The sequence below is a fragment of the Schistocerca piceifrons genome, chromosome X (genome assembly GCF_021461385.2).
Source record: "Schistocerca piceifrons isolate TAMUIC-IGC-003096 chromosome X, iqSchPice1.1, whole genome shotgun sequence".
NCBI classification, from domain to species: Eukaryota; Metazoa; Arthropoda; class Insecta; order Orthoptera; family Acrididae; genus Schistocerca; species Schistocerca piceifrons.
This window is the reverse complement of record NC_060149.1, coordinates 170,048,888-170,068,536: the sequence shown is the minus strand read 5'-3', so window position 1 is coordinate 170,068,536 and position 19,649 is coordinate 170,048,888. Positions and strand designations below refer to the sequence as shown.

Sequence of the window (19,649 nt, the reverse complement as noted above, 5' to 3'; positions counted from 1 at the left end):
CTGGTAAAATTGCAGAGTTGACAGAAGAATACTCTTAAGTCCCTAGCTCGAAAATATTACTAAATGTTCACTAGCAACTGTGTGAAAATTTTCTAAGTCCAAAATTCAACAATATTTCCAAGTGTTCACTGGCAACACACACGAAAATTTTCTAAGTCCACAACTAGACTCTTAGAAAAAGCTCAATACTTTCACAAAGCGACCGACTAACTGCCCTTCAAACTGACAAAGAGACTGCTTGTGAATACTGCCTCAATCAGCCTGCTCAAGCCAAGATGGCGGCCGGGTATTTATATTCTCTCATAGGTCACATGAGCCAAATCAAGTATATTTGCTTTCTGAGCATGTAAACATATAAATCTGTTGATATATACAAGTATTATATATGAAATCACTTCCAAATTTTATCAGCTTTTCAATGCCAAAATTAGAGTTTTAGTACGCTCATTGGTTTTCACATAAATTATGCTTTAACATGAAAACATTACTTTTGGTGATAATATTGTTAGTGAATACAAACAACTAATCAAGAACCTATTTCTACTTTTCTAACTATTATTATTCTATAGTGCTGCTGCTACTTGTATGATATAAATTAATCTTTTGGCTAAATTTGCTGATTTTTCAGAACAGGATACACATTATGGCCTACAGGTAAAAATTTTTAATGTTTATCACAATTTTGGTTTAATTCTCTGATAGATCTCTATAAGACCTATCCATTGGCACTTCATTTATGAAAATTGGTGTAGTTGTCACTGACTTACAATTTTTTAAAGTTCGTACAGTTTATAAGTTGTTTAACATAGAATAACTTGAAAACCATTCATTGCACTGAGGGCGCACTTATACCCTCATACTCTCCATAATTTTCCCTTTTTTCTGTGGTACTGGCTTTCCAGTATCTTACTGGGTTTACATTTTATTAGAATATATCAGATTTTCAGAATTTAACAAGTTTCTCTAGTCTGTCATGGCAGCCCTTTCCACCATTTTTCTCCCCAGTGGTTTTCCAGCATTGTGAAAAGTGACCACTTTCTTTCAAAGTGAGTTTTGTCATCTGCTATACATCAGAATTTGTCATACATGGCGGCTGCTCCAATAGCAGAACTTAAAGGATGCCAACATCTAGCAGACGAACAAAGCTATTGCCACAGTGGGCGGCCATGCTCGTCCACCACGTGACTCGCTACCGCCCCCACTTCTGTCAAATGACAGCTCATACGACGACAGTTGTCATACAGAGTATGACCAACTTGGCACACTAGCTCACGTTCACTCTTGAAATTTATATGTCACCTTTCTAGGTCCTGGACTGTCACTGTGTGCACTGTTCAGGAATTTCAAGACGCAGTAAACAGTGTTTTAGAGTGGGACATAAATCTGAATTCTTGGCTTTCACAGACATTGCTTTTTCTTTGCAAACTATCTGGATGTGGCTCTGTCTACCTTCAAGGTTTTGTATTCTATACTTTTATACCAAATATTTGTACATTTCTTGTCATATCATCGCCTTGGCCCAGTTGACCTCCATCCTAGTGCCATCAGCATGTCCACTTCTTCTTAAGATTGAGATAGATACCTATTACCAGCAAGAAAACTGACTGAAAATAAAATTGTATGTGTTATGTGTGTTTGTTATGCATTTGAGGGATAAATGACCTTTAGTCACTGCATAATTAGTTTATTTATTTATAGATTAATGTATGCTGATAAATCTGGAAAGTTTAGGAGAATTGTCTACTGAATGGCACTAGTGACGATATATTTTATTTGCAGGATGTCATTGTTGGAAGATTGATGTATAGAGTGCATTATCACTGCTGTAAAAAATTACAGTGTTCACATTATATTCATTCTGAGTGCATACAGATGTTTTTGTAGAAAGTCTGAGATAAATTTGTATTTTTTTAGACCGAAATCCATCAAAAGAGTTTATTAAATCCTAGAAAGTTACATTAAAATACTATGTAAATGATCATTAAATTATGAGGAATTGTCATTTTCTCATATATAAGTGTCAGCAATGGGTTTTTAATATTCACCAGTGTTGCAGAGTGTTTATTAAAGTGTTTATTGTTTAATTATTCTACAGGATGGTCCTCCTCCAGGTGAAGGCCGAGTGATAGGAGAACTTGGGGAAGATGGGTGGATTAGAGTTCAATGGGATAATGGGTCTACTAATTCTTATCGTATGGGAAAAGAAGGCAGATATGACCTGAAATTAGCAGACCCTCCAACACCAGTTGATACAGAAAGTGATACAGAAACAAGTGAAGATGCATGCAAAACAGGTGAGTGTGTTTTTGTAGAGAATCTGTTACGTGTGTGTCAAGCTTGTACTGATTGAGGAAACTGTGCATAATGTTTCACCCTTACAAAACTGTTTGGATGCTGCATTCAGTCAACAATGGTACACAGATTTTAAAGCACATTATATGGGTGCAAATATGCATAGTGGTAATTGGGAGTTGGTGATGTGTACTCTTACTGCTGAACTGAGATTGCGAGATTGCGTGTTTATGCTTATAGAAATATGTATAAGGCTGAGAACTGAATTGCAAATGACTAGGTTTAAGTAATAATAGTTATAGGTAAGAGAAAATTAGGCTGTTTGGATTGGTGTGGTTGTGTATGTTGGAAATGTTTGGGGGGGGGGGGGGGGGCGGCATCAGATGCCTGCTGGTGACACCAGAGCATTCAGGGGCTCAGACTCTGCAGAGTAGTGTGGCATGCTATGGAGCTCCAACCATGGCAAAGTTCTAATTTCATGAGACTTGGTCACTATGGAGACCTAGAGATAACACAGAACCAAAATTGACTCAGGAGCATAATTATACTCTGTTCTTATTATTGGTTGTAACAAGTCATTGTCGATCTGAAGTTAAACTAATTTGTAATTGGAACAATAAACCCTTGTTTGTGAAACTACCTGCACCTGTTACTACATAGTAGTAGTCATGTCGTGGGAAAAGTCTGCTCGAATGCCAGGTCCCTCCGAAATGAGTAAGAAGATCATGTCAACAAAGAGAGAATCCTTGCAATGTACAGCTCTTTGAGAGGTGTACGAGAGCCCATTTGGTCCCAATGGAATTCATACCATGCTGTTGACCAGAACATTAGAAATAATTTAAGTGAAGAAAGGATTATTTGATAAGTCCATCTTAACATGATAATTTCCTGCAACTCATCCTATATTTTGGCTGGTAGAAAAAAATTGTGTAATATATAGAATGTGAAATAGTGAACATTAAATGTGCTGCTGACATGGAGAAGACGTGTGCTTCTATTACAGAAAGCACATTTTGAACATTCTGCAATGTGAAATCGTTGGCCCAATTAATATTTTTTAAATAATCTACATGTGTAAAATGTCCTTTCTACTTGTGTAAACTTGTGACTTTATTCTGCATCACATATAACTATCTGTGCTCGAATCATGGCATGAAGACTCAGCATACATCACCATTGTTAAACATTCAAATAATAGATTTAGCCTTTCTACAAAACTTTCTATAACAATTAAAGTACTCAAGTTTACCTTAAACTCAGTCCCACAGTCATAAAAGAGATTTGACAATAACATAGAAATCTCTAATTACTTTTAAGGGCAAATTCACAGTGGAGTTTGTTTCCCATTTTGTGTTTTGCATCATAAGGGTGAGTGTAGAAGGAAAGCAAAGTGAAAAGATGAGACATGGTTCTCGCATTTGTCTTGAATAGGACAAATGGGGCTGCTGATCATGAAGACACCATATTATGTGTGTGTTACATCAGCAGTGTCACATGTCTTCACTTCATGAGATACTGCAGAGGAGCTTGACATTTAATCCAAGACATTGACATATACTCTGGTGACCAGGAACTTCACACTACCACCTGTCCTCTCTTTATGCTAACCATATGCAGGTCATAAAAAATTCTTCTTGCACTGAAATTCGAACTCACTACATCTGGTTCCATGTTGAGTGTCGTCATATTAGCATGCACTACATTATCGTATGGACTTCATAATGTCCTCAGAACCACCTTCTACTTGTTCAAACCTAGAGCTTCTGTCCCATTGTAAACTTCCCACCTCAATGGGAAGAAAATGCTTATAAAGTGGCTTGCATACTCCATTGTATCAAAAAATGGATTCAGTAAGTTTGTGAGAAACTGCAGCTGCTAAGACAGAGAAGACTTCTATGATTTTATTCACAAGAAACACATTTTAAACCTTTCTGATACCCATAATTTTAATGCAGTTGGTCCAGAAGATGTCCACATTAATCACAAGTAATTGTTTTTTCCCTTTCAAGGTAATCAGTAGGAAAGAACAACCCCTTTTGACTTTGTCTTTTTTGGTGCAGGGCCACAAGATTACACTTTCTGCTATGATTTCATTTTGCTTCAGGCATGAAGTGCTGGAGCAGCACATGCACAAATGAGTTGGATTCTTCTTTAAACAATCTGGATGTTGTTGAAAGATTAGTTTTTACATTTCTTTTAATGACTGACTATCCAGTACCATATAGCACACTTCATTGATGTTTCCTTCTCTGGTTTGCAGTTTTTGGATGCCCTTCAGGTGGTTCCTTTTAAAGACAATTACAGCTGTTGTATTCACCAAATGTACTTCATGTCAAATTTCAGGAAGAGAACTCCTTGCAGTTATGGAGGTGACTTTTTTTGTGTCCACCTGGTTTGGCAGGCAAGAAATTTTCATGTATATATGGTAGAACAAAGTCTATTTAATAAGAGAGAATATGTCTTGTCTGACATGTGTTTTAGTACATTATAAGAATTACTCACTTGACAAAGACATCATTTCTTGGAAGAACAAATAAACATTTGTAGTGTCTAAAGGCTGAAGGCCTTTAGGAAGAAAAACACTGCTAGCAATATTACTAACTAGTAAATACACTTTGCGCTGTGTCAGCCAATTTTTACAAGTTTTGACACAGTACGAGTTAAAGTCTCAGGAGGACGATTCCATTTCGAAGTCCCAGTATGATCAACCAAACACAGTCCACTAACTGATCACTGACGTGAAATGGACTGTCATTATTGTAATGGCTCGAAAGTGAGTTCCTGATTGATAGAATGCTACTGCACTCAGTGTTTGATCCAGGAAGCCCACTCTGAGTGGACTGCTCTTCCTGACTCGAGCACCAGCCTAAATACAGCCTGGATCCCAGGATACTGTAGGCAATATTTTCAGTCACTTGGCTCATGGAGGAGAATAGGTATATGGGGCCAGTGACCTCTGTTGGCACATGGGATACTGTCTGGTGGCTGGCAGATCATGGCCAAGTTACACATATGTGTGGATAATCAGGTCCCTTTGTTGTTGTTGTGGTGGTCTGCAGTTCTGAGACTGGTTTGATGCAGCTCTCCATGCTACTCTATCCTGTGCAAGCTTCTTCATCTCCCAGTACCTACTGCAAGCTACATCCTTATGACTGCTTAGTGTATTCATCTCTTGGTCTCCCTCTACGATTTTTACCCTCCACGCTGCCCTCCAATTCTAAATTGGTGATCCCTTGATGCCTCAGAACATGTCCTACCAACCGATCCCTTCTTCTAGTCAAGTTGTGCCACAAACTTCTCCTCTCCCCAATCCTATTCAATACTTCCTCATTAGTTATATGATCTACCCATCTAATCTTCAGCATTCTTCTGTAGCACCACATTTCAAAAGCTTCTATTCTCTTCTTGTCCAAACTATTTATCGTCCATGTTTCACTTCCATACATGGCTACACTCCATACAAATACTTTCAGAAATGACTTCCTGACACTTAAACCTATACTCGATGTTAACAAACTTCTCTTCTTCAGAAATGCTTTCCTTGCCATTGCCAGTCTACATTTTATATCCTCTCTACTTCGGCCATAATTAGTTGTTTTGCTCCCCAAATAGCAAAACTCCTTTACTACTGTAAGTGTCTCATTTCCTAATCTAATTCCCTCAGCATCACCCGATTTAATTTGACTACATTCCATTATCCTTGTTTTGCTTTTGTTGATGTTCATCTTATATCCTCCTTTCAAGAAACTATCCATTCCGTTCAACTGCTCTTCCAAGTCCTTTGCTGTCTCTGACAGAATTACAATGTCATCGGCGAACCTCAAAGTTTTTATTTCTTCTCCATGGATTTTAATACCTACTCCAATTTTGTCTTTTTTTTTTTTTTTTTTTGTTTTTTGTTTTTTTTTTTTTGTTTTTTTTTTTTTTGTTTTTTTTTTTTTTGTTTTTTGTTTCCTTCACTGCTTGCTCAATATAGAGATTGAATAACATTGGTGAGAGGCTACAACCCTGTCTCACTCCCTTCCCAACCACTGCTTCCCTTTCATGCCCCTCGACTCTTATAACTGCCGTCTGGTTTCTGTACAAATTGTAAATAGCTTTTCGCTCCCTGAATTTTACCCTGCCACCTTCAGAATTTGAAAGAGAGTATTCCAGTCAACATTGTCAAAAGCTTTCTCTAAGTCTACAAATGCTGGGAATGTAGGTTTGCCTTTCCTTAATCTAGCTTCTAAGATAAGTTGTAGGGTCAGTATTGCCTCACGTGTTCCGATATTTCTACGGAATCCAAACTGATCTTCCCCAAGGTCGGCTTCTGCTAGTTTTTCCATTCGTCTGTAAAGAATTCGTGTTAGTATTTTGCAGCCGTGACTTATTAAACTGATAGTTCGGGAATTTTCACATCTGTCAACACCTGCTTTCTTTGGGATTCGAATTATTATATTCTTCTTGAAGTCAGAGGGTATTTCGCCTGTCTCATACATCTTGCTCACCAGATTGTAGAGTTTTGTCAGGACTGGCTCTCCCAAGGCTGTCAGTAGTTCTAATGGAATATTGTCTATTCCTGGAGCTTTGCTTCGACTAAGGTCTTTCAGTGCTCTGTCAAACTCTTCACGCAGTATCATATCTCCCATTTCATCTTCATCTACATCCTCTTCCATTTCCATAATATTGCCTTCAAGTACATCGCCCTTGTATAAACCCTCTATACACTCCTTCCACCTTTCTGCTTTCCCTTCTTTGCTTAGAACTGGGTTTCCATCTGCGCTCTTTATATTCATACAAGTGGTTCTCTTTTCTCCAAAGGTCTCTTTAATTTTCCTGTAGGCAGTATCTATCTAACCCCTAGTGAGATAAGCCTCTACATCCTTACATTTGTCCTCTAGCCATCCCTGCTTAGCCATTTTGCACTTCCTGTCGATCTCATTTTTGAGACGTTTGTATTCCTTTTTGCCTGCTTCACTTACTGCATTTTTGTATTTTCTCCTTTCATCAATTAAATTCAGTATCTCTTCTGTTTCCCAAGGATTTCTACTAGTCCTCGTCTTTTTACCTACTTGATCCTCTGCTGCCTTCACCACTTCATCCCTCAAAGCTACCCATTCTTCCTCAACTGTATTTCTTTCCCCCATTCCTGTCACTTGTTCCCTTATGCTCTCCCTGAAACGCTGTACAACCTCTGGTTTAGTCAGTTTATCCAGGTCCCATCTCCTTAAAAATCCCACCTTTTTGCAGTTTCTTCAGTTTTAATCTACAGGTCATAACCAATAGATTGTGCTCAGAGTCCACATCTGCCCCTGGAAATGTCTTACAATTTAAAACCTGGTTCCTAAATCTCTGTCTTACCATTATATAATCTATCTGAAACCTGTCAGTATCTCCAGGCTTCTTCCATGTATACAATCTTCTTTTATGATTCTTGAACCAAGTGTTAGCTATGATTAGGTTGTGGTCTGTGCAAAATTCTACCAGGTGGCTTCATCTTTTGTTTCTTACCCCCAATCCGTATTCACCTACTATGTTTCTTCTCTCCCTTTTCCCACTGACGAATTCCAGTCACCCATGACTATTAAATTTTCGTCTCCCTTCACTATCTGAATAATTTCTTTTATTTCATCGTACATTTCTTCAATTTCTTCTTCATCTGCTGAGCTAGTAGGCATATAAAATTGTACTATTGTGGTAGGCGTGAGCTTCGTATCTGTCTTGGCCACAATAATGTGTTCACTATGCTGTTCATAGTAGCTTACCCGCATTCCTATTTTCCTATTCATTATTAAACCTGCTCCTGCATTACCCCTATTTGATTTTGTGTTTATAACCCTGTAGTCACCTGACTAGAAGTCTTGTTCCTCCTGCCACCGAACTTCACTAATTCCCACTATATCTAACTTTAACCTATCCATTTCCCTTTTTAAATTTTCTAACCTACCTGCCCGATTAAGGGATCTGACATTCCACTCTCTGACCCGTAGAACGGCAGTTTTCTTTCTCCTGATAACGACATCCTCTTGAGTAGTCCCCACCCGGAGATCCGAATGGGGGACTATTTTACCTCCGGAATGTTTTACCCAAGAGGATGCCATCATCATTTAACCATACAGTAAAGCTGCATGCCCTTGGGAAAAATTACGGCTGTAGTTTCCCCTTGCTTTCAGCCGTTCGCAGTACCAGCACAGCAAGGCCGTTTTGGTTAGTGTTACAAGGCCAGATCAGTCAATCATCCAGACTGTTGCCCCCTGCAACTACTGAAAAGGCTGCTGCCCCTCTTCAGGAACCACACATTTGTCTGGCCTCTCAACAGATACCCGTCCGTTGTGGTTGGACCTACGGTATGGCTATCTGTATCGCTGAGGACGCAAGCCTCCCCACCAACGGCAAGGTCAATGGTTCATGGGTGGGGCCAGGTCCCTATGGGTTACGTAATTACTTCCCTCGGATGTAATGGTGATTGCTGGCTGGGTAGGTGCAAAGCCTAACCACAGCAATGTTATTGCATGGTGCAACTATATGGCTTTGTCACAGATCCAAATAGGTTTAGGCATACTATGGCATAAATGATTGGAATACAGATTAGCAACAATTTCCAATAATGTATTAATATAAATTGTACATTACTTGAGTATGAAGTTGATGCATGCCAATGTAGTTAAATGTTCAGTTGCACTGATCAATCTTTTAACACTGGTCTAGTCCTGAATCCAGTGAATGATGACTAATTTAACTAGTATAATGTCCAGTTGGGCTCCGCTGGATAGCAGTGTAGATTAGGCCTGACGTTGTTTTGAGGCACAGTTGATACTGACAAACTAACTTACGGAATGGACCTGTGCATCTGCTTATACCTGCTTTTGACAGATGCATGTGCAGCTGGGAAATGTTTGGGTGGCATAAGGTGGAATCATAGCACACACTGTGTTGTGGACACCATCTATATTGTCTGACAATAACTGTGTTGTGCCTCTCTGTAGGCTGGCCTTGCCATGTGGCATTCTCTTTGTGTATGATTCTGGCTCGTATCTTTTGGTGGTCACAGCAACAGCATTGTTTGAATGCATTTCTTCTTCCTGTCTTCTCTTTCCTGTCATGGACTTTTATTTTGGATTTGGCAGTGTTAGTGGTAAAGAGCGGCCAGATGCACTTCCTGTCCTCCACCCCCCACCGCCCACCCCCCGGTCCCCTCAACAGAATCTGTGTTCCCCATCTGTCTGCATTTCATATTATCCCCTATGAAACTGTGTATGCATTTTTGAGATGTTTGCAAATTTTGTAATTGAAACAGGATGTGGGTACCAGCCTGGTATTCACTTAGTCATATATGTGGGGGAAACTGCCTAAAAACCACACCCAGGCAGGCCAGCACATTGGCCTTGGTCATTAATGCACCAGGTGGATTCAGTCTGTGGCCAACATGACTCCTTGAATCCCAGAAGTGGCGTGCTAACACATGTGACTATCTGGACTGGTGTTTGAATTCATTTAATATCTGTTGAAAATGAAGGAGCTGACTGTATAAATCTTCACCAATGTGGATAATTTTCCATTGTCTGTAAATGGTGCAAAACAGAGAATTTTAAGACAGGTAGCTATTTCATTGTTTCAAATTACACACACACACACACACACACACACACACACACACACACACACAGTTAGAACTTAAAAAGTAGTAATTATGATGTGCTCTTTTAAATTGAAAAGAACTTAACATATAGTGTATAATTTTTCTTTTTCTAGTATTGAGGGTAACTGGCAAGGCAATACAACCAACAAGACTTTTGAAGCAAGCAACCATAACTCTGCTTAGAACAGTAGCAATTTCTTGTGGAATTGAAGGAAATAATGTGCAAGAATCTGCAACCAGAATACTGGCTTCTCTTTTGAGGGACATTGTACTGGTAAGTCTTCAGAATTATTATTTATTTCCTTGCATACAAATAGTAATGTACCTACTGATGAGTAATATATTATTAATTGATTGTTTATTTAGTCATTACAGTGAAACCCCTATTTTACATTTTCGTGTGGTCCAGACTTAAAAAACGCAAAATTGAAGAAAATGCAGAATCAAGGAAGATGTTAAAGCCTCCAAAAATATGAACAAAAACAACGTATGATTAAAAATCACAGTGCTGTCCAATGCTTTGTATAAAATCTGTCTAAGTGAAGGAAATGAAATGTACTATAAAATTAATTTGGATAATGAATTTTACTAGTTTTTAAAAAATCACAAATGTGTAACAGCAAATAAAACTCGTCAAAAAATTGAAATTGGTATCTGGGTACAAGGTAATCGAGCTGTTTTCCGACGTGATACGACCACAAATTATACATTCAAAACATGCGTTTTGAGAGATCGTCATTCATGCTCACTCCAAAGTAATAATAATAATAATAATAATAATAATAATAATAATAATAATAAATGAATATGTTTAATTAAAGCAAAAATGTCACGACAGCTACGTGATTAAACCATAAGTATAAATGCAGACATCTGCTTAATGATATACTTTGTCACCACTGCGGTTATTGTGTAATGCTTTTCTTACAAGCTCATCACTGTTAAAGTGTTATTTTAGGCTTTATGAGAGAAACAGAGATGTGAAAAAATGATTTAACTTCCCCAATTGATGTTATAAGCTTATTATAACTTGGCTCAGTGAGTTTCTGCACACTGTGTGAAATGTAAATTTGGAAGAAAACTCAGGTGCTACAGTTTCGCATGATGCCCTCTATCACTGCTGCCAATATTTATGATCTATGGTGTGTAGTTTGTGTGGTGCAAAACATAAATAGCGTTTGTTGAGGTTGCAACTTATCGTGTCATATTCGAACACGAAAGTCTTTAAAATGTGCTAGCACAAAACCCTTGTTCCATTTCCATGTGGCGTCTCTGTTGTAGCACATCATCTACATGAAAAGTATATTTTCAGCACTTCACAAAATGCTACCACCCCTACCAGCCCTCCCATCACTGAAGGGCCACTGCCCCTCTCCACACATCCAGTAGGTGAGCTCAGTTTACATGTGTTAGTGCGGTGTGGTGGCTGCACTGACTATTGGGTGATATAACAAGTCCCCAGCCAATAAGAGTTCACTAGCCATAAATGGATGACATTTCCTCAATTATGATCAAGCATATTTTTCAAGACTCAATGTTTGAATTTAAAAGGTTGATGATTGATATTGTTCCTGAATACTCTACATCAGAAATACATGCAAAACAACGAGACCGAGTTATAAGTGACACAAGAAAAGGTAGTGGCTGGGACCCTTTGTCATGTATTGGCTCAGTCCAGAACACTTTGTGTCAACTGTCTTGTGTTTCCATTATCGCTGCAGACTGGCAGTAGTTGTATCATAATTGCACAGTGAAGCTAAAGGTTGCAAGTTGTATTGACAACACTGCTCATTGATTATGTCAGCATTTCCTCTCTGACTTCTCCACTTCCAACAATGGCTTAAAATATTCCCTTAACTTGATCTTATGGGTTTTTTACAGGGACTATGAATTTATGGTGTATAATCATGAAAAATGTAAATTGAATGTGTTAAATGCATTGAACTGTTGACAACTTTTTCAGTAAGTAATTCCTTATATTGGGGTGTATTAAGCATCTATTATATTTCAGAATTTGCTATTAGCACGCAGTTTGTACACTTAAATGAACCAAATGTGAATAGCAAATTGGATTTGAAAGAAAACTTCACAAGTCAATGTATTCCCTGAATGAGCAGAAGCAGTGGAACTGTAAATTTGAATGTAAAGGTGTTTTAAAGAGCATAATATTAACATTTCTTGAGATTGGGAAGCTTATGTCCACAAATCAGTGTGGTTTTAGAAAGCATCACAGCTTGCCCTTTTGTCACATGATATATTGTGACCTATGGATGGAGGGCAACATGCAGATTCCATATTTCTAGATTTCCAGAAAGCGTTTGACATGGTGCCCCATTGCAGGCTGTTAACAAACGTACAAGCATATGTAATAAGTTCACAGATATGTGAATGGCTTGAAGACGTCTTAAATAATAGAACCCAGTATTTTGTGCTGGACAGTGAGTGTTCATCAGAGACAGGGGTATTGTCAGGAGTGCCTCAGGGAAGTGTGATAGGACTACTGTTGTTTTCTATATGCATAAATGATTTGGCGGACAGGGTGGGCAGTAGTCTGTGGTTGTTTGCTGATGATGCTGTGGAGTATGGTAAGGTGTCAAAGTTGAGTGACTGTAGGAAGACACAAGATGAGTTAGACCAAATTTATAGTCAATGTGATGAATGGCAGTTAGCTCAAAGTGTGGAAAAATGTAAGTTAATGCATATGAGTAGTAAGAAAAAACCTTTAATGTTTGGTTACAGTATCACTAGTGTCCTGCTTGACACAGTCAAGTCGTTTAAATATCTGGGCATAACATTGAAAAGCAATATGAAATGGAACAAGCATGTGAGAAGTGTGGTGGGGAAAACAAATAGTTGACTTCTGTTTATTGAGAAAATTTTAGGAAAGAATGGTTCACCTGTAAAGGAGACCGCATATAGGCCCCTGGTGCAACCTGTTCTTGAGTACTGCTCCAGTGTTTGGGATCCGTAGCAGGTTGGACTGAGTGAAGCCATCGAAGCAGCTCAGAGGTGAGCTGCTAGATTTGTTACCAGTAAGTTGAAACAACACGTAAGTGTTACAGAGATGCTTGGAGAACTCAAATAGGAATCTCTGGAGGAAAGGCAACATTCTTTTCGAGAAACACTATTGAGAAAATTTAGAGAACTGCCATTTGAAGCTGGCTGCTGAATGATTCAGCTGCTGACAATGTACATTGCATCTAAGGACCACAGGGATAAGATATGAGAAATTAGGACTCATACAGAGGCATACAGACAATTGTTTTTCTCTGAACCGTATGGTGGTTTGTAGAGTATCTATGTAGATGTGGATGTAATATGTAAAGGAGAGCTTTTTGTGAAGACACAAATGTAAATCTTGTAAAAAAGTCAGTGCTACCATCTGATGATGGTCTGCACTTTGCATATGGCATGAGTATCTAGAGAGCACTCCATATGTCGGCAGTAAACTTGAATATGGACAATGTGCTAAGATTCTTTAACTGTATTTATGCATTTTACTTCTGACAACAGTTACACATTGTGGGTTTTTTTTTCCATCACAGGAAGAATGATAACACACTGACTGCTATGAATAATTTTATGTTTCCTGATGATGATCATTTTGTTCAAAAGTTATATCTAATAAAGAAGTATTGTATCAGCAGCTCTTGGAGGTTCATAAATGTGACCTTTTTCATGAACAGAATATCCAGTTTTCTGCCACAGACAAAATGTGGGGATGCCCATTTGTATGAAGTTTGAGTGGTGTGGGTTTCTGGTATCATCCCATCAATGTCCTTGATGGTAACAACTATGTCTATTGTCAAAACATCATATATTCAGCCACGGTGATTCGGCAGTTCTCTGAAGAATGCTTCATTCATAGAAATATTTGTTGTCTCCCTTACCGTATGGGGAATACCCAAGAAATGTATTGAAACATGCATGTTCTACAAGATAACTATAACTGTCACCACCAAGCACAAAAAAATATATTATTTTGATAGCTGTAAATAATTTAGGACTGAAGGTAAGAAACCATCAAATAGTAGAGGCATCATCTTTGAGTACACCTGTATTTATCAGTAAACATTGCTACAGTTAGAAAAAAACTAGACATAAAATTATTACATTAAATTCAAAATTAATTGAATCCTGAAAAAAATCCGATTTTAAGTAGTTCTTTTTTAACCTCTGATACAAATTTGAGAACTGATCTTACAGGTGCATGAAACACAATACACCAAACAAATGTACATGTGGTACTTTATGAATGGAAATAATGTAACATTGGACAAAGTGCATACCTTGAAATTTTGGCACAGGGAACAAAAGAGGTGCCTATATTCCCATTATATCAAACTGGAAAAGACTGTTTTGGTTGAACACACAAGTCAGTATCAAAAGTAGAGTTGTTGAAGTAATTGTCCTAATGTAATGCAAACTACTAGCTGCACAGGAAACTCAGAACTTTGCTGTGACAAACAGAATACTTGTCCTAGTGCTATAGAAAATGGTAACAGAGCTAAATATCTTCAGTGTTGGATGAATGTGTGTGAAATAACTTGCAGTAATGTTTCATATCCTCACCAAGTTGTATAATAGGAAAAGATTAAAGAAATTCAGAATAATTCTGATAAATTTATATGAAAAGGTGGTACAAACATTTTTTCTTCTTTTTCTATCCGACCTGCAATAGCATTGCGATATCAGCAGTGATGTGGAAGGTGATGGAGACTTGTCCGAAATGACAGGCATCCCATTTGCCCTCAGTACAGCTGGCCTATTTTGTAGGAGCTCAGCTGTGAGGATGGTTCAGTTTTGTTATGCAGAGGGCTATAATGCAGCTGAAGTCCACAGCAAATTGGGTTCATTATATAGGTACAAGTATGTGTGTGAGGATGTGGTGTGAGAATAGTGTAATAAATTATAGAAGACGAAACAGATATGCATGCAAAAGGTGGACAATTTATGAACTCGGGAATGACTGACTGGAAATTTGTGAGACAGCATTTTGCACTATTGTTACAAAGACTCATAGATACCATAAACATTGTGTATGGTGTGTGAGGATGTGGTGTGAGAATAGTGTAATAAATTATAGAAGACGAAACAGATATGCATGCAAAAGGTGGACAATTTATGAACTCGGGAATGACTGACTGGAAATTTGTGAGACAGCATTTTGCACTATTGTTACAAAGACTCGTAGATACCATAAACATTGTGTGTGGTGGATATCCACACTGTTGACTGGCAACTGCAAGGCTAAGTGAATGTGATTGAGGTTAACACGCAGCTGTGTTACGAGGAGGAAGGTAAAAATTTTGTGAACGAAGTTGTGACAGGTGTAGAAATATTGATTTCTTTCAACAACTCATAAATGAAACAGCATTTACAACAGTGACACTGTGCTAGTTCCCAAACAAGTGTAAAAAATTCAAATAAATATTCAGAATCAAAATAATTATGGGTGCTGTCTACACTACAGGTGGATGTGTGTCGTACTGTGGTCTGACGGATGTGCCCTTACATTTTAAGTTTCCACAAGGAAGGGGCTATTAGTTCCCAAAGTTATCGCAGTGTCTTGTATTTTAAATGTACTTATTGTCAGTAATGAAATTTTGCCCCCTGAATGTAAGTAATGTTCCGCAATTTCATCTCAGATCTTTCTAGTTTTCTCATGTGAAGTTTCCTTTTGGTACAACTGACTGATCATATAAGGTGTCATTCCAGAAAGTGCTAGACACACATTTGGAAAAATTGGTAGGCTTAATAGGATTACTCTTCGTTTTGCTGGAGAATAATTATAGTTCATATTACTGTACATGTCTTCATGTTGTTCCCAGAACTTGTGAACAATAATTCATGTTTCTTATTAAAGCATACCTCTGTTTATACAGCTTGGCAACAGAATGTCAGAGACACCAACACAGCCTCAGATCCTCGCTGTCACGCATTACTCGGAATGGGCATCATTGGGTTTCGTTCGTGCTATTGCAGTGTCGAATTCCATGTGCTTAGCTCTCAGCTCACCACCTTGGATAAGCCTTCTGCTGTCCATAGCAGGAGCGCAGGACAGAAGCATCAACGTGACTTTGCATAAACAGGTCAGTTTAATTCCTTCCTGTTACAGTAACTTAGTGACTAGCATTTGGGTTAGTCATTGTCTCCTACTTCATTGGATTAAATTTATAACTGCAAATGGTCAACCATTTCAGTGAATGCTCATGTAAATAAAGTTCGACTTGAAAAGTGAATGCAAACCTGATTGTTGAAGTTGATACAACGCTAATTGGGAGTGTATATGTGAGACAAGTTCAGCATGTGCTTGATTGTAGTTTTTCATCGAATGTAAGTAACTGTTGAGAGAATATCCATGATTATGTATAATTATGACAGTGGGAAATGCAGAATGCAATTATAAAAATCTTTATGTGAATTGATTACTACTCACCAAATAGAAGACAGTTATATAGAAATAGTCAATTACCAGCTGAGCCTTTGGTGAATGTCCTCCTTAATAGAGGTAACTCTACTCCACACCAGCTTTGTGGAGCATGGAAGAAATATAGAAAAAAGGTGTAGGATGAGTAGGAGGAGGTACAACAGGGGAAAGTGTTGGCAGTAGCCAGCATCCAGCTGCACCACTTGCAGCAACCTTCATACTTCATTTTTTCTTAGTTAGTTTGCTATGTGCTTTTGTAGGGAAGAGAAAAATAATCAGTTTTTGTCTATCTGTTTGCAGTACTGAGTGAGACACAACATTGGTTAAGACCCCAGATTAACATTCAGAAGGATGATGATTGAAATATTTGTTCAGTTACGCAGATCTAGGCTTTCTATGATTTCCCTGAATCACTTTAGACAAATGCCATGTTGACTCCCGTTAAGTGGACATGCCCAATTTATCTGCTAATGCTTTCCCAATCTGAGTTTGTGCTCCAGTTCTAATGACTTTGTAGTCAACATGTTAACCCATAATCTTCCTTTTCTGTTTTCTGTGGCCAGCAGGTCATTTTAATTTCTTGACTTTTTCGTATGTATTAAGTTCACCCACTTTAGTTACTCTTATTTTGTGGAATAGCTGTGCCGAGCATAATTTATTACATTTTCCTTGTGTTTGATAGCTTGGCCTATTCATTATTTTATGTATTTCGGATGCCCATCAGATCTTAGTAGTGTATAAATACTCGGCTGGCTTTACCCATAGTTAGCTCCTTTTAGTGCTCATTGCTACTAAGTGCCAGTTCTTTATATTTGTACACCAGACTAAGCATCTTTAGAAATTTTACTTTTTTCACATACTTAGTTAAATTGCACCAAAAAATTAGAGGGTAAGTTTTTTGAAACCCCTTAATTTTCTCTCATTATGATGCAAAAATTCAAAATTTATCTCAGAGGTGCCTATGACCTTCCTCTGTAGTGGTGCAATAGCGTGGCACCCTGCAACATGACCCTTGGGCTCAGCAACACGTCACTTGGACATGTCACACCATGTCACACCTCCCCTTACCCACATCTCACCCTTTCTCACAATGCTTCCACAACAGAGGTCAGAACTGTGATATCCAGCATTAAAATCATGGAGTTTTGTTATGGGTGGCCAAGGAAAACATTTTGGATGCACCATTGCTCAGAATCAACACGAAAAGGCCTCAAGAGTTGTCATAAAAAGCATGAATGAAACCGGCCATTCTCTTGGGGCACTCATTTTCACACATTTTGCAGTCAAAAATGACAGTTTGCATAATGATATGCAACTGGACAAAGTCCTATAACTGCTCTCAGTTATTAATTTTACTAATATGTAAATGGTACTTTAAACAAACATCTGGTTGAAACTAGAAATGAGTAGCAGTGAAATCGTAAGTTCACAGTGGATATACATAATCCACAAAAAAGAAACTAGAGCACTAGCATTATTAAGAAATTATGTCTCATACATTATTAGTGCACAACTGTTTTTGACCTTCAACTGTGTTTTTATATTGTGATAATTTTCATGATAATCGATCAGCTCTTTGGCGCTGGGTGACCAGTTTACTAGAGGAGTGTTCTTGGGTTCCAGAAGAAGGCAAAAACTGCCAGAGCTCCTGCAAGGTGTTACGGATCCACTATGTGGTTCATGCTGAAAATCAATTACCTAGGTTGCACTGGAATATTCTTGTACAAATGAAGTCTGCGAGGTCATGGCCAGTGGAGAACAGTAAGTTGCTCATAGGTGGGCTGAAGATAGATTCCAATGAAGGTGGTGAGCTAGAGGATGGCAGAAATGAGGTTCAGCAAGGTGGCACCTCAAGGACAGTTTAGACGAGGTCAGTGGAGGTGGTAGCTCAAGGACACATGGACACAGTATGGAAATACTCCTCATTGGCTCAGCTGTGTGAGCTCCGATTGATGAGCTGCGAGGTGCAGCCAGTGTAAGCCTGGAGTGTGAACTGGCTGCAGATCGATCAGGTGATGGCCTAAATACTCACTCAGCAGAAGGATACTGGTGGAGACAAGTAACTCGCATAAGTGATGTAGTGCCACTATGGCAGCATTATTTGTGGCAAAGCTGGTATAACAGGGTACTGTGGTGCCTGCAGGAAGTTCAATTGAAAACAACCTGGCATCTGTCTGTTTATGCAGCATGTTTTCATTTGACCTCCAGAGGAAGTATCGTTAGCAGCCCAGAACTGTGGCAACCTGCGGTACGCAATTGTATTGATGGTAGCCAGGGAACACAGCAGTTTAAAGTTAAATAACAAAATAAATTTAACCATTTGGAACCCACTGAATAAATTCTGAATATTTGGAAAAATTGTAAGGAATTGTAATTTTATAGAAAAAGAGATCACTTACAGAAACTTTATTCAAGAAATCCTTGACTATTGTTTATCAGTGTGGGTCCTTTCCAACGTTGGGATTGTATGGTCCTCTCTTATTCTTGTACAGGATGATCATACAAAAATGGCTTACATATCGTGATTCAGTGATTCATGATAGAAGGCCTATGCTTACAGTCTTATAACCAGCATGACTATTCACAGGGCAAAGTTGTGCTCAACATGCCATAAGAAGACTGGGTGACTTCTGATCCAGCAGAAGATGTCATTTGAGCCAACACATTGATTAATAACTAACTGCTATTAGTACATATTCATGCAGAAAACATGATCAGAGCAAAATCAGATACTTAGATCTTCCTCGTAGTCATCACAGGATCTCTAGCAATTGCACGTGAATGGCAAAATTCCCAGGTTCAAGTCCTGGTCCAGCACACGGTTTTAATCTGCCAGGAAGTTTCAAAATTAATAATGCATACAGTGTATTCTTACAGCATAGCAGGATATTCCCATTACTCATTTCTCACATAATGGGAAAGATAGGTTTTGAGTGGAGCCCTCCAGGATCACCTAAAAATGATATGAAATTACAGTATTAAATTGCAAGAGGCCATTACCTAGCTTCAGTATTGTGTTCATGAATGTTTAACGTAATTCACCGAACATAATGGACAAGATTAACCAATTATGTGTAGTATGTTAAGTTTTGTAATAGGTTTTGTGATGCACTGAGGCAAACGGTTTTCAAAAGTCAATAGGTTTGAGATACTGATGCTATAACCAAATGAAAGAAACACAGCTTGGTTGGAAGTAAGCCCTGATTAACTCAGAATGAGCAGTTGTTTTTCCCATTATCACAGCAGTTATTGGAAAGAAAGTGAAGTTTATTTGTTGAAGTTCATCGTTTTCCACATGGGTGCAAA

At 38.3% G+C, this 19,649-nt stretch overlaps 1 protein-coding gene across 1 annotated transcript in view; it reads left to right on the top strand.

The window, feature by feature from the left end:
- Positions 1 to 19,649, top strand: part of LOC124723043 (E3 ubiquitin-protein ligase HERC2) — an 819,840-nt gene that overhangs the window by 361,154 nt on the left and 439,037 nt on the right. The window contains exons 36-38 of the mRNA XM_047248222.1: positions 2,096 to 2,294; positions 10,027 to 10,187; positions 15,799 to 16,005. Of these exons, the coding sequence (XP_047104178.1) occupies positions 2,096 to 2,294; positions 10,027 to 10,187; positions 15,799 to 16,005 (567 nt within the window). The remainder of the gene's footprint in view (positions 1 to 2,095; positions 2,295 to 10,026; positions 10,188 to 15,798; positions 16,006 to 19,649) is intronic.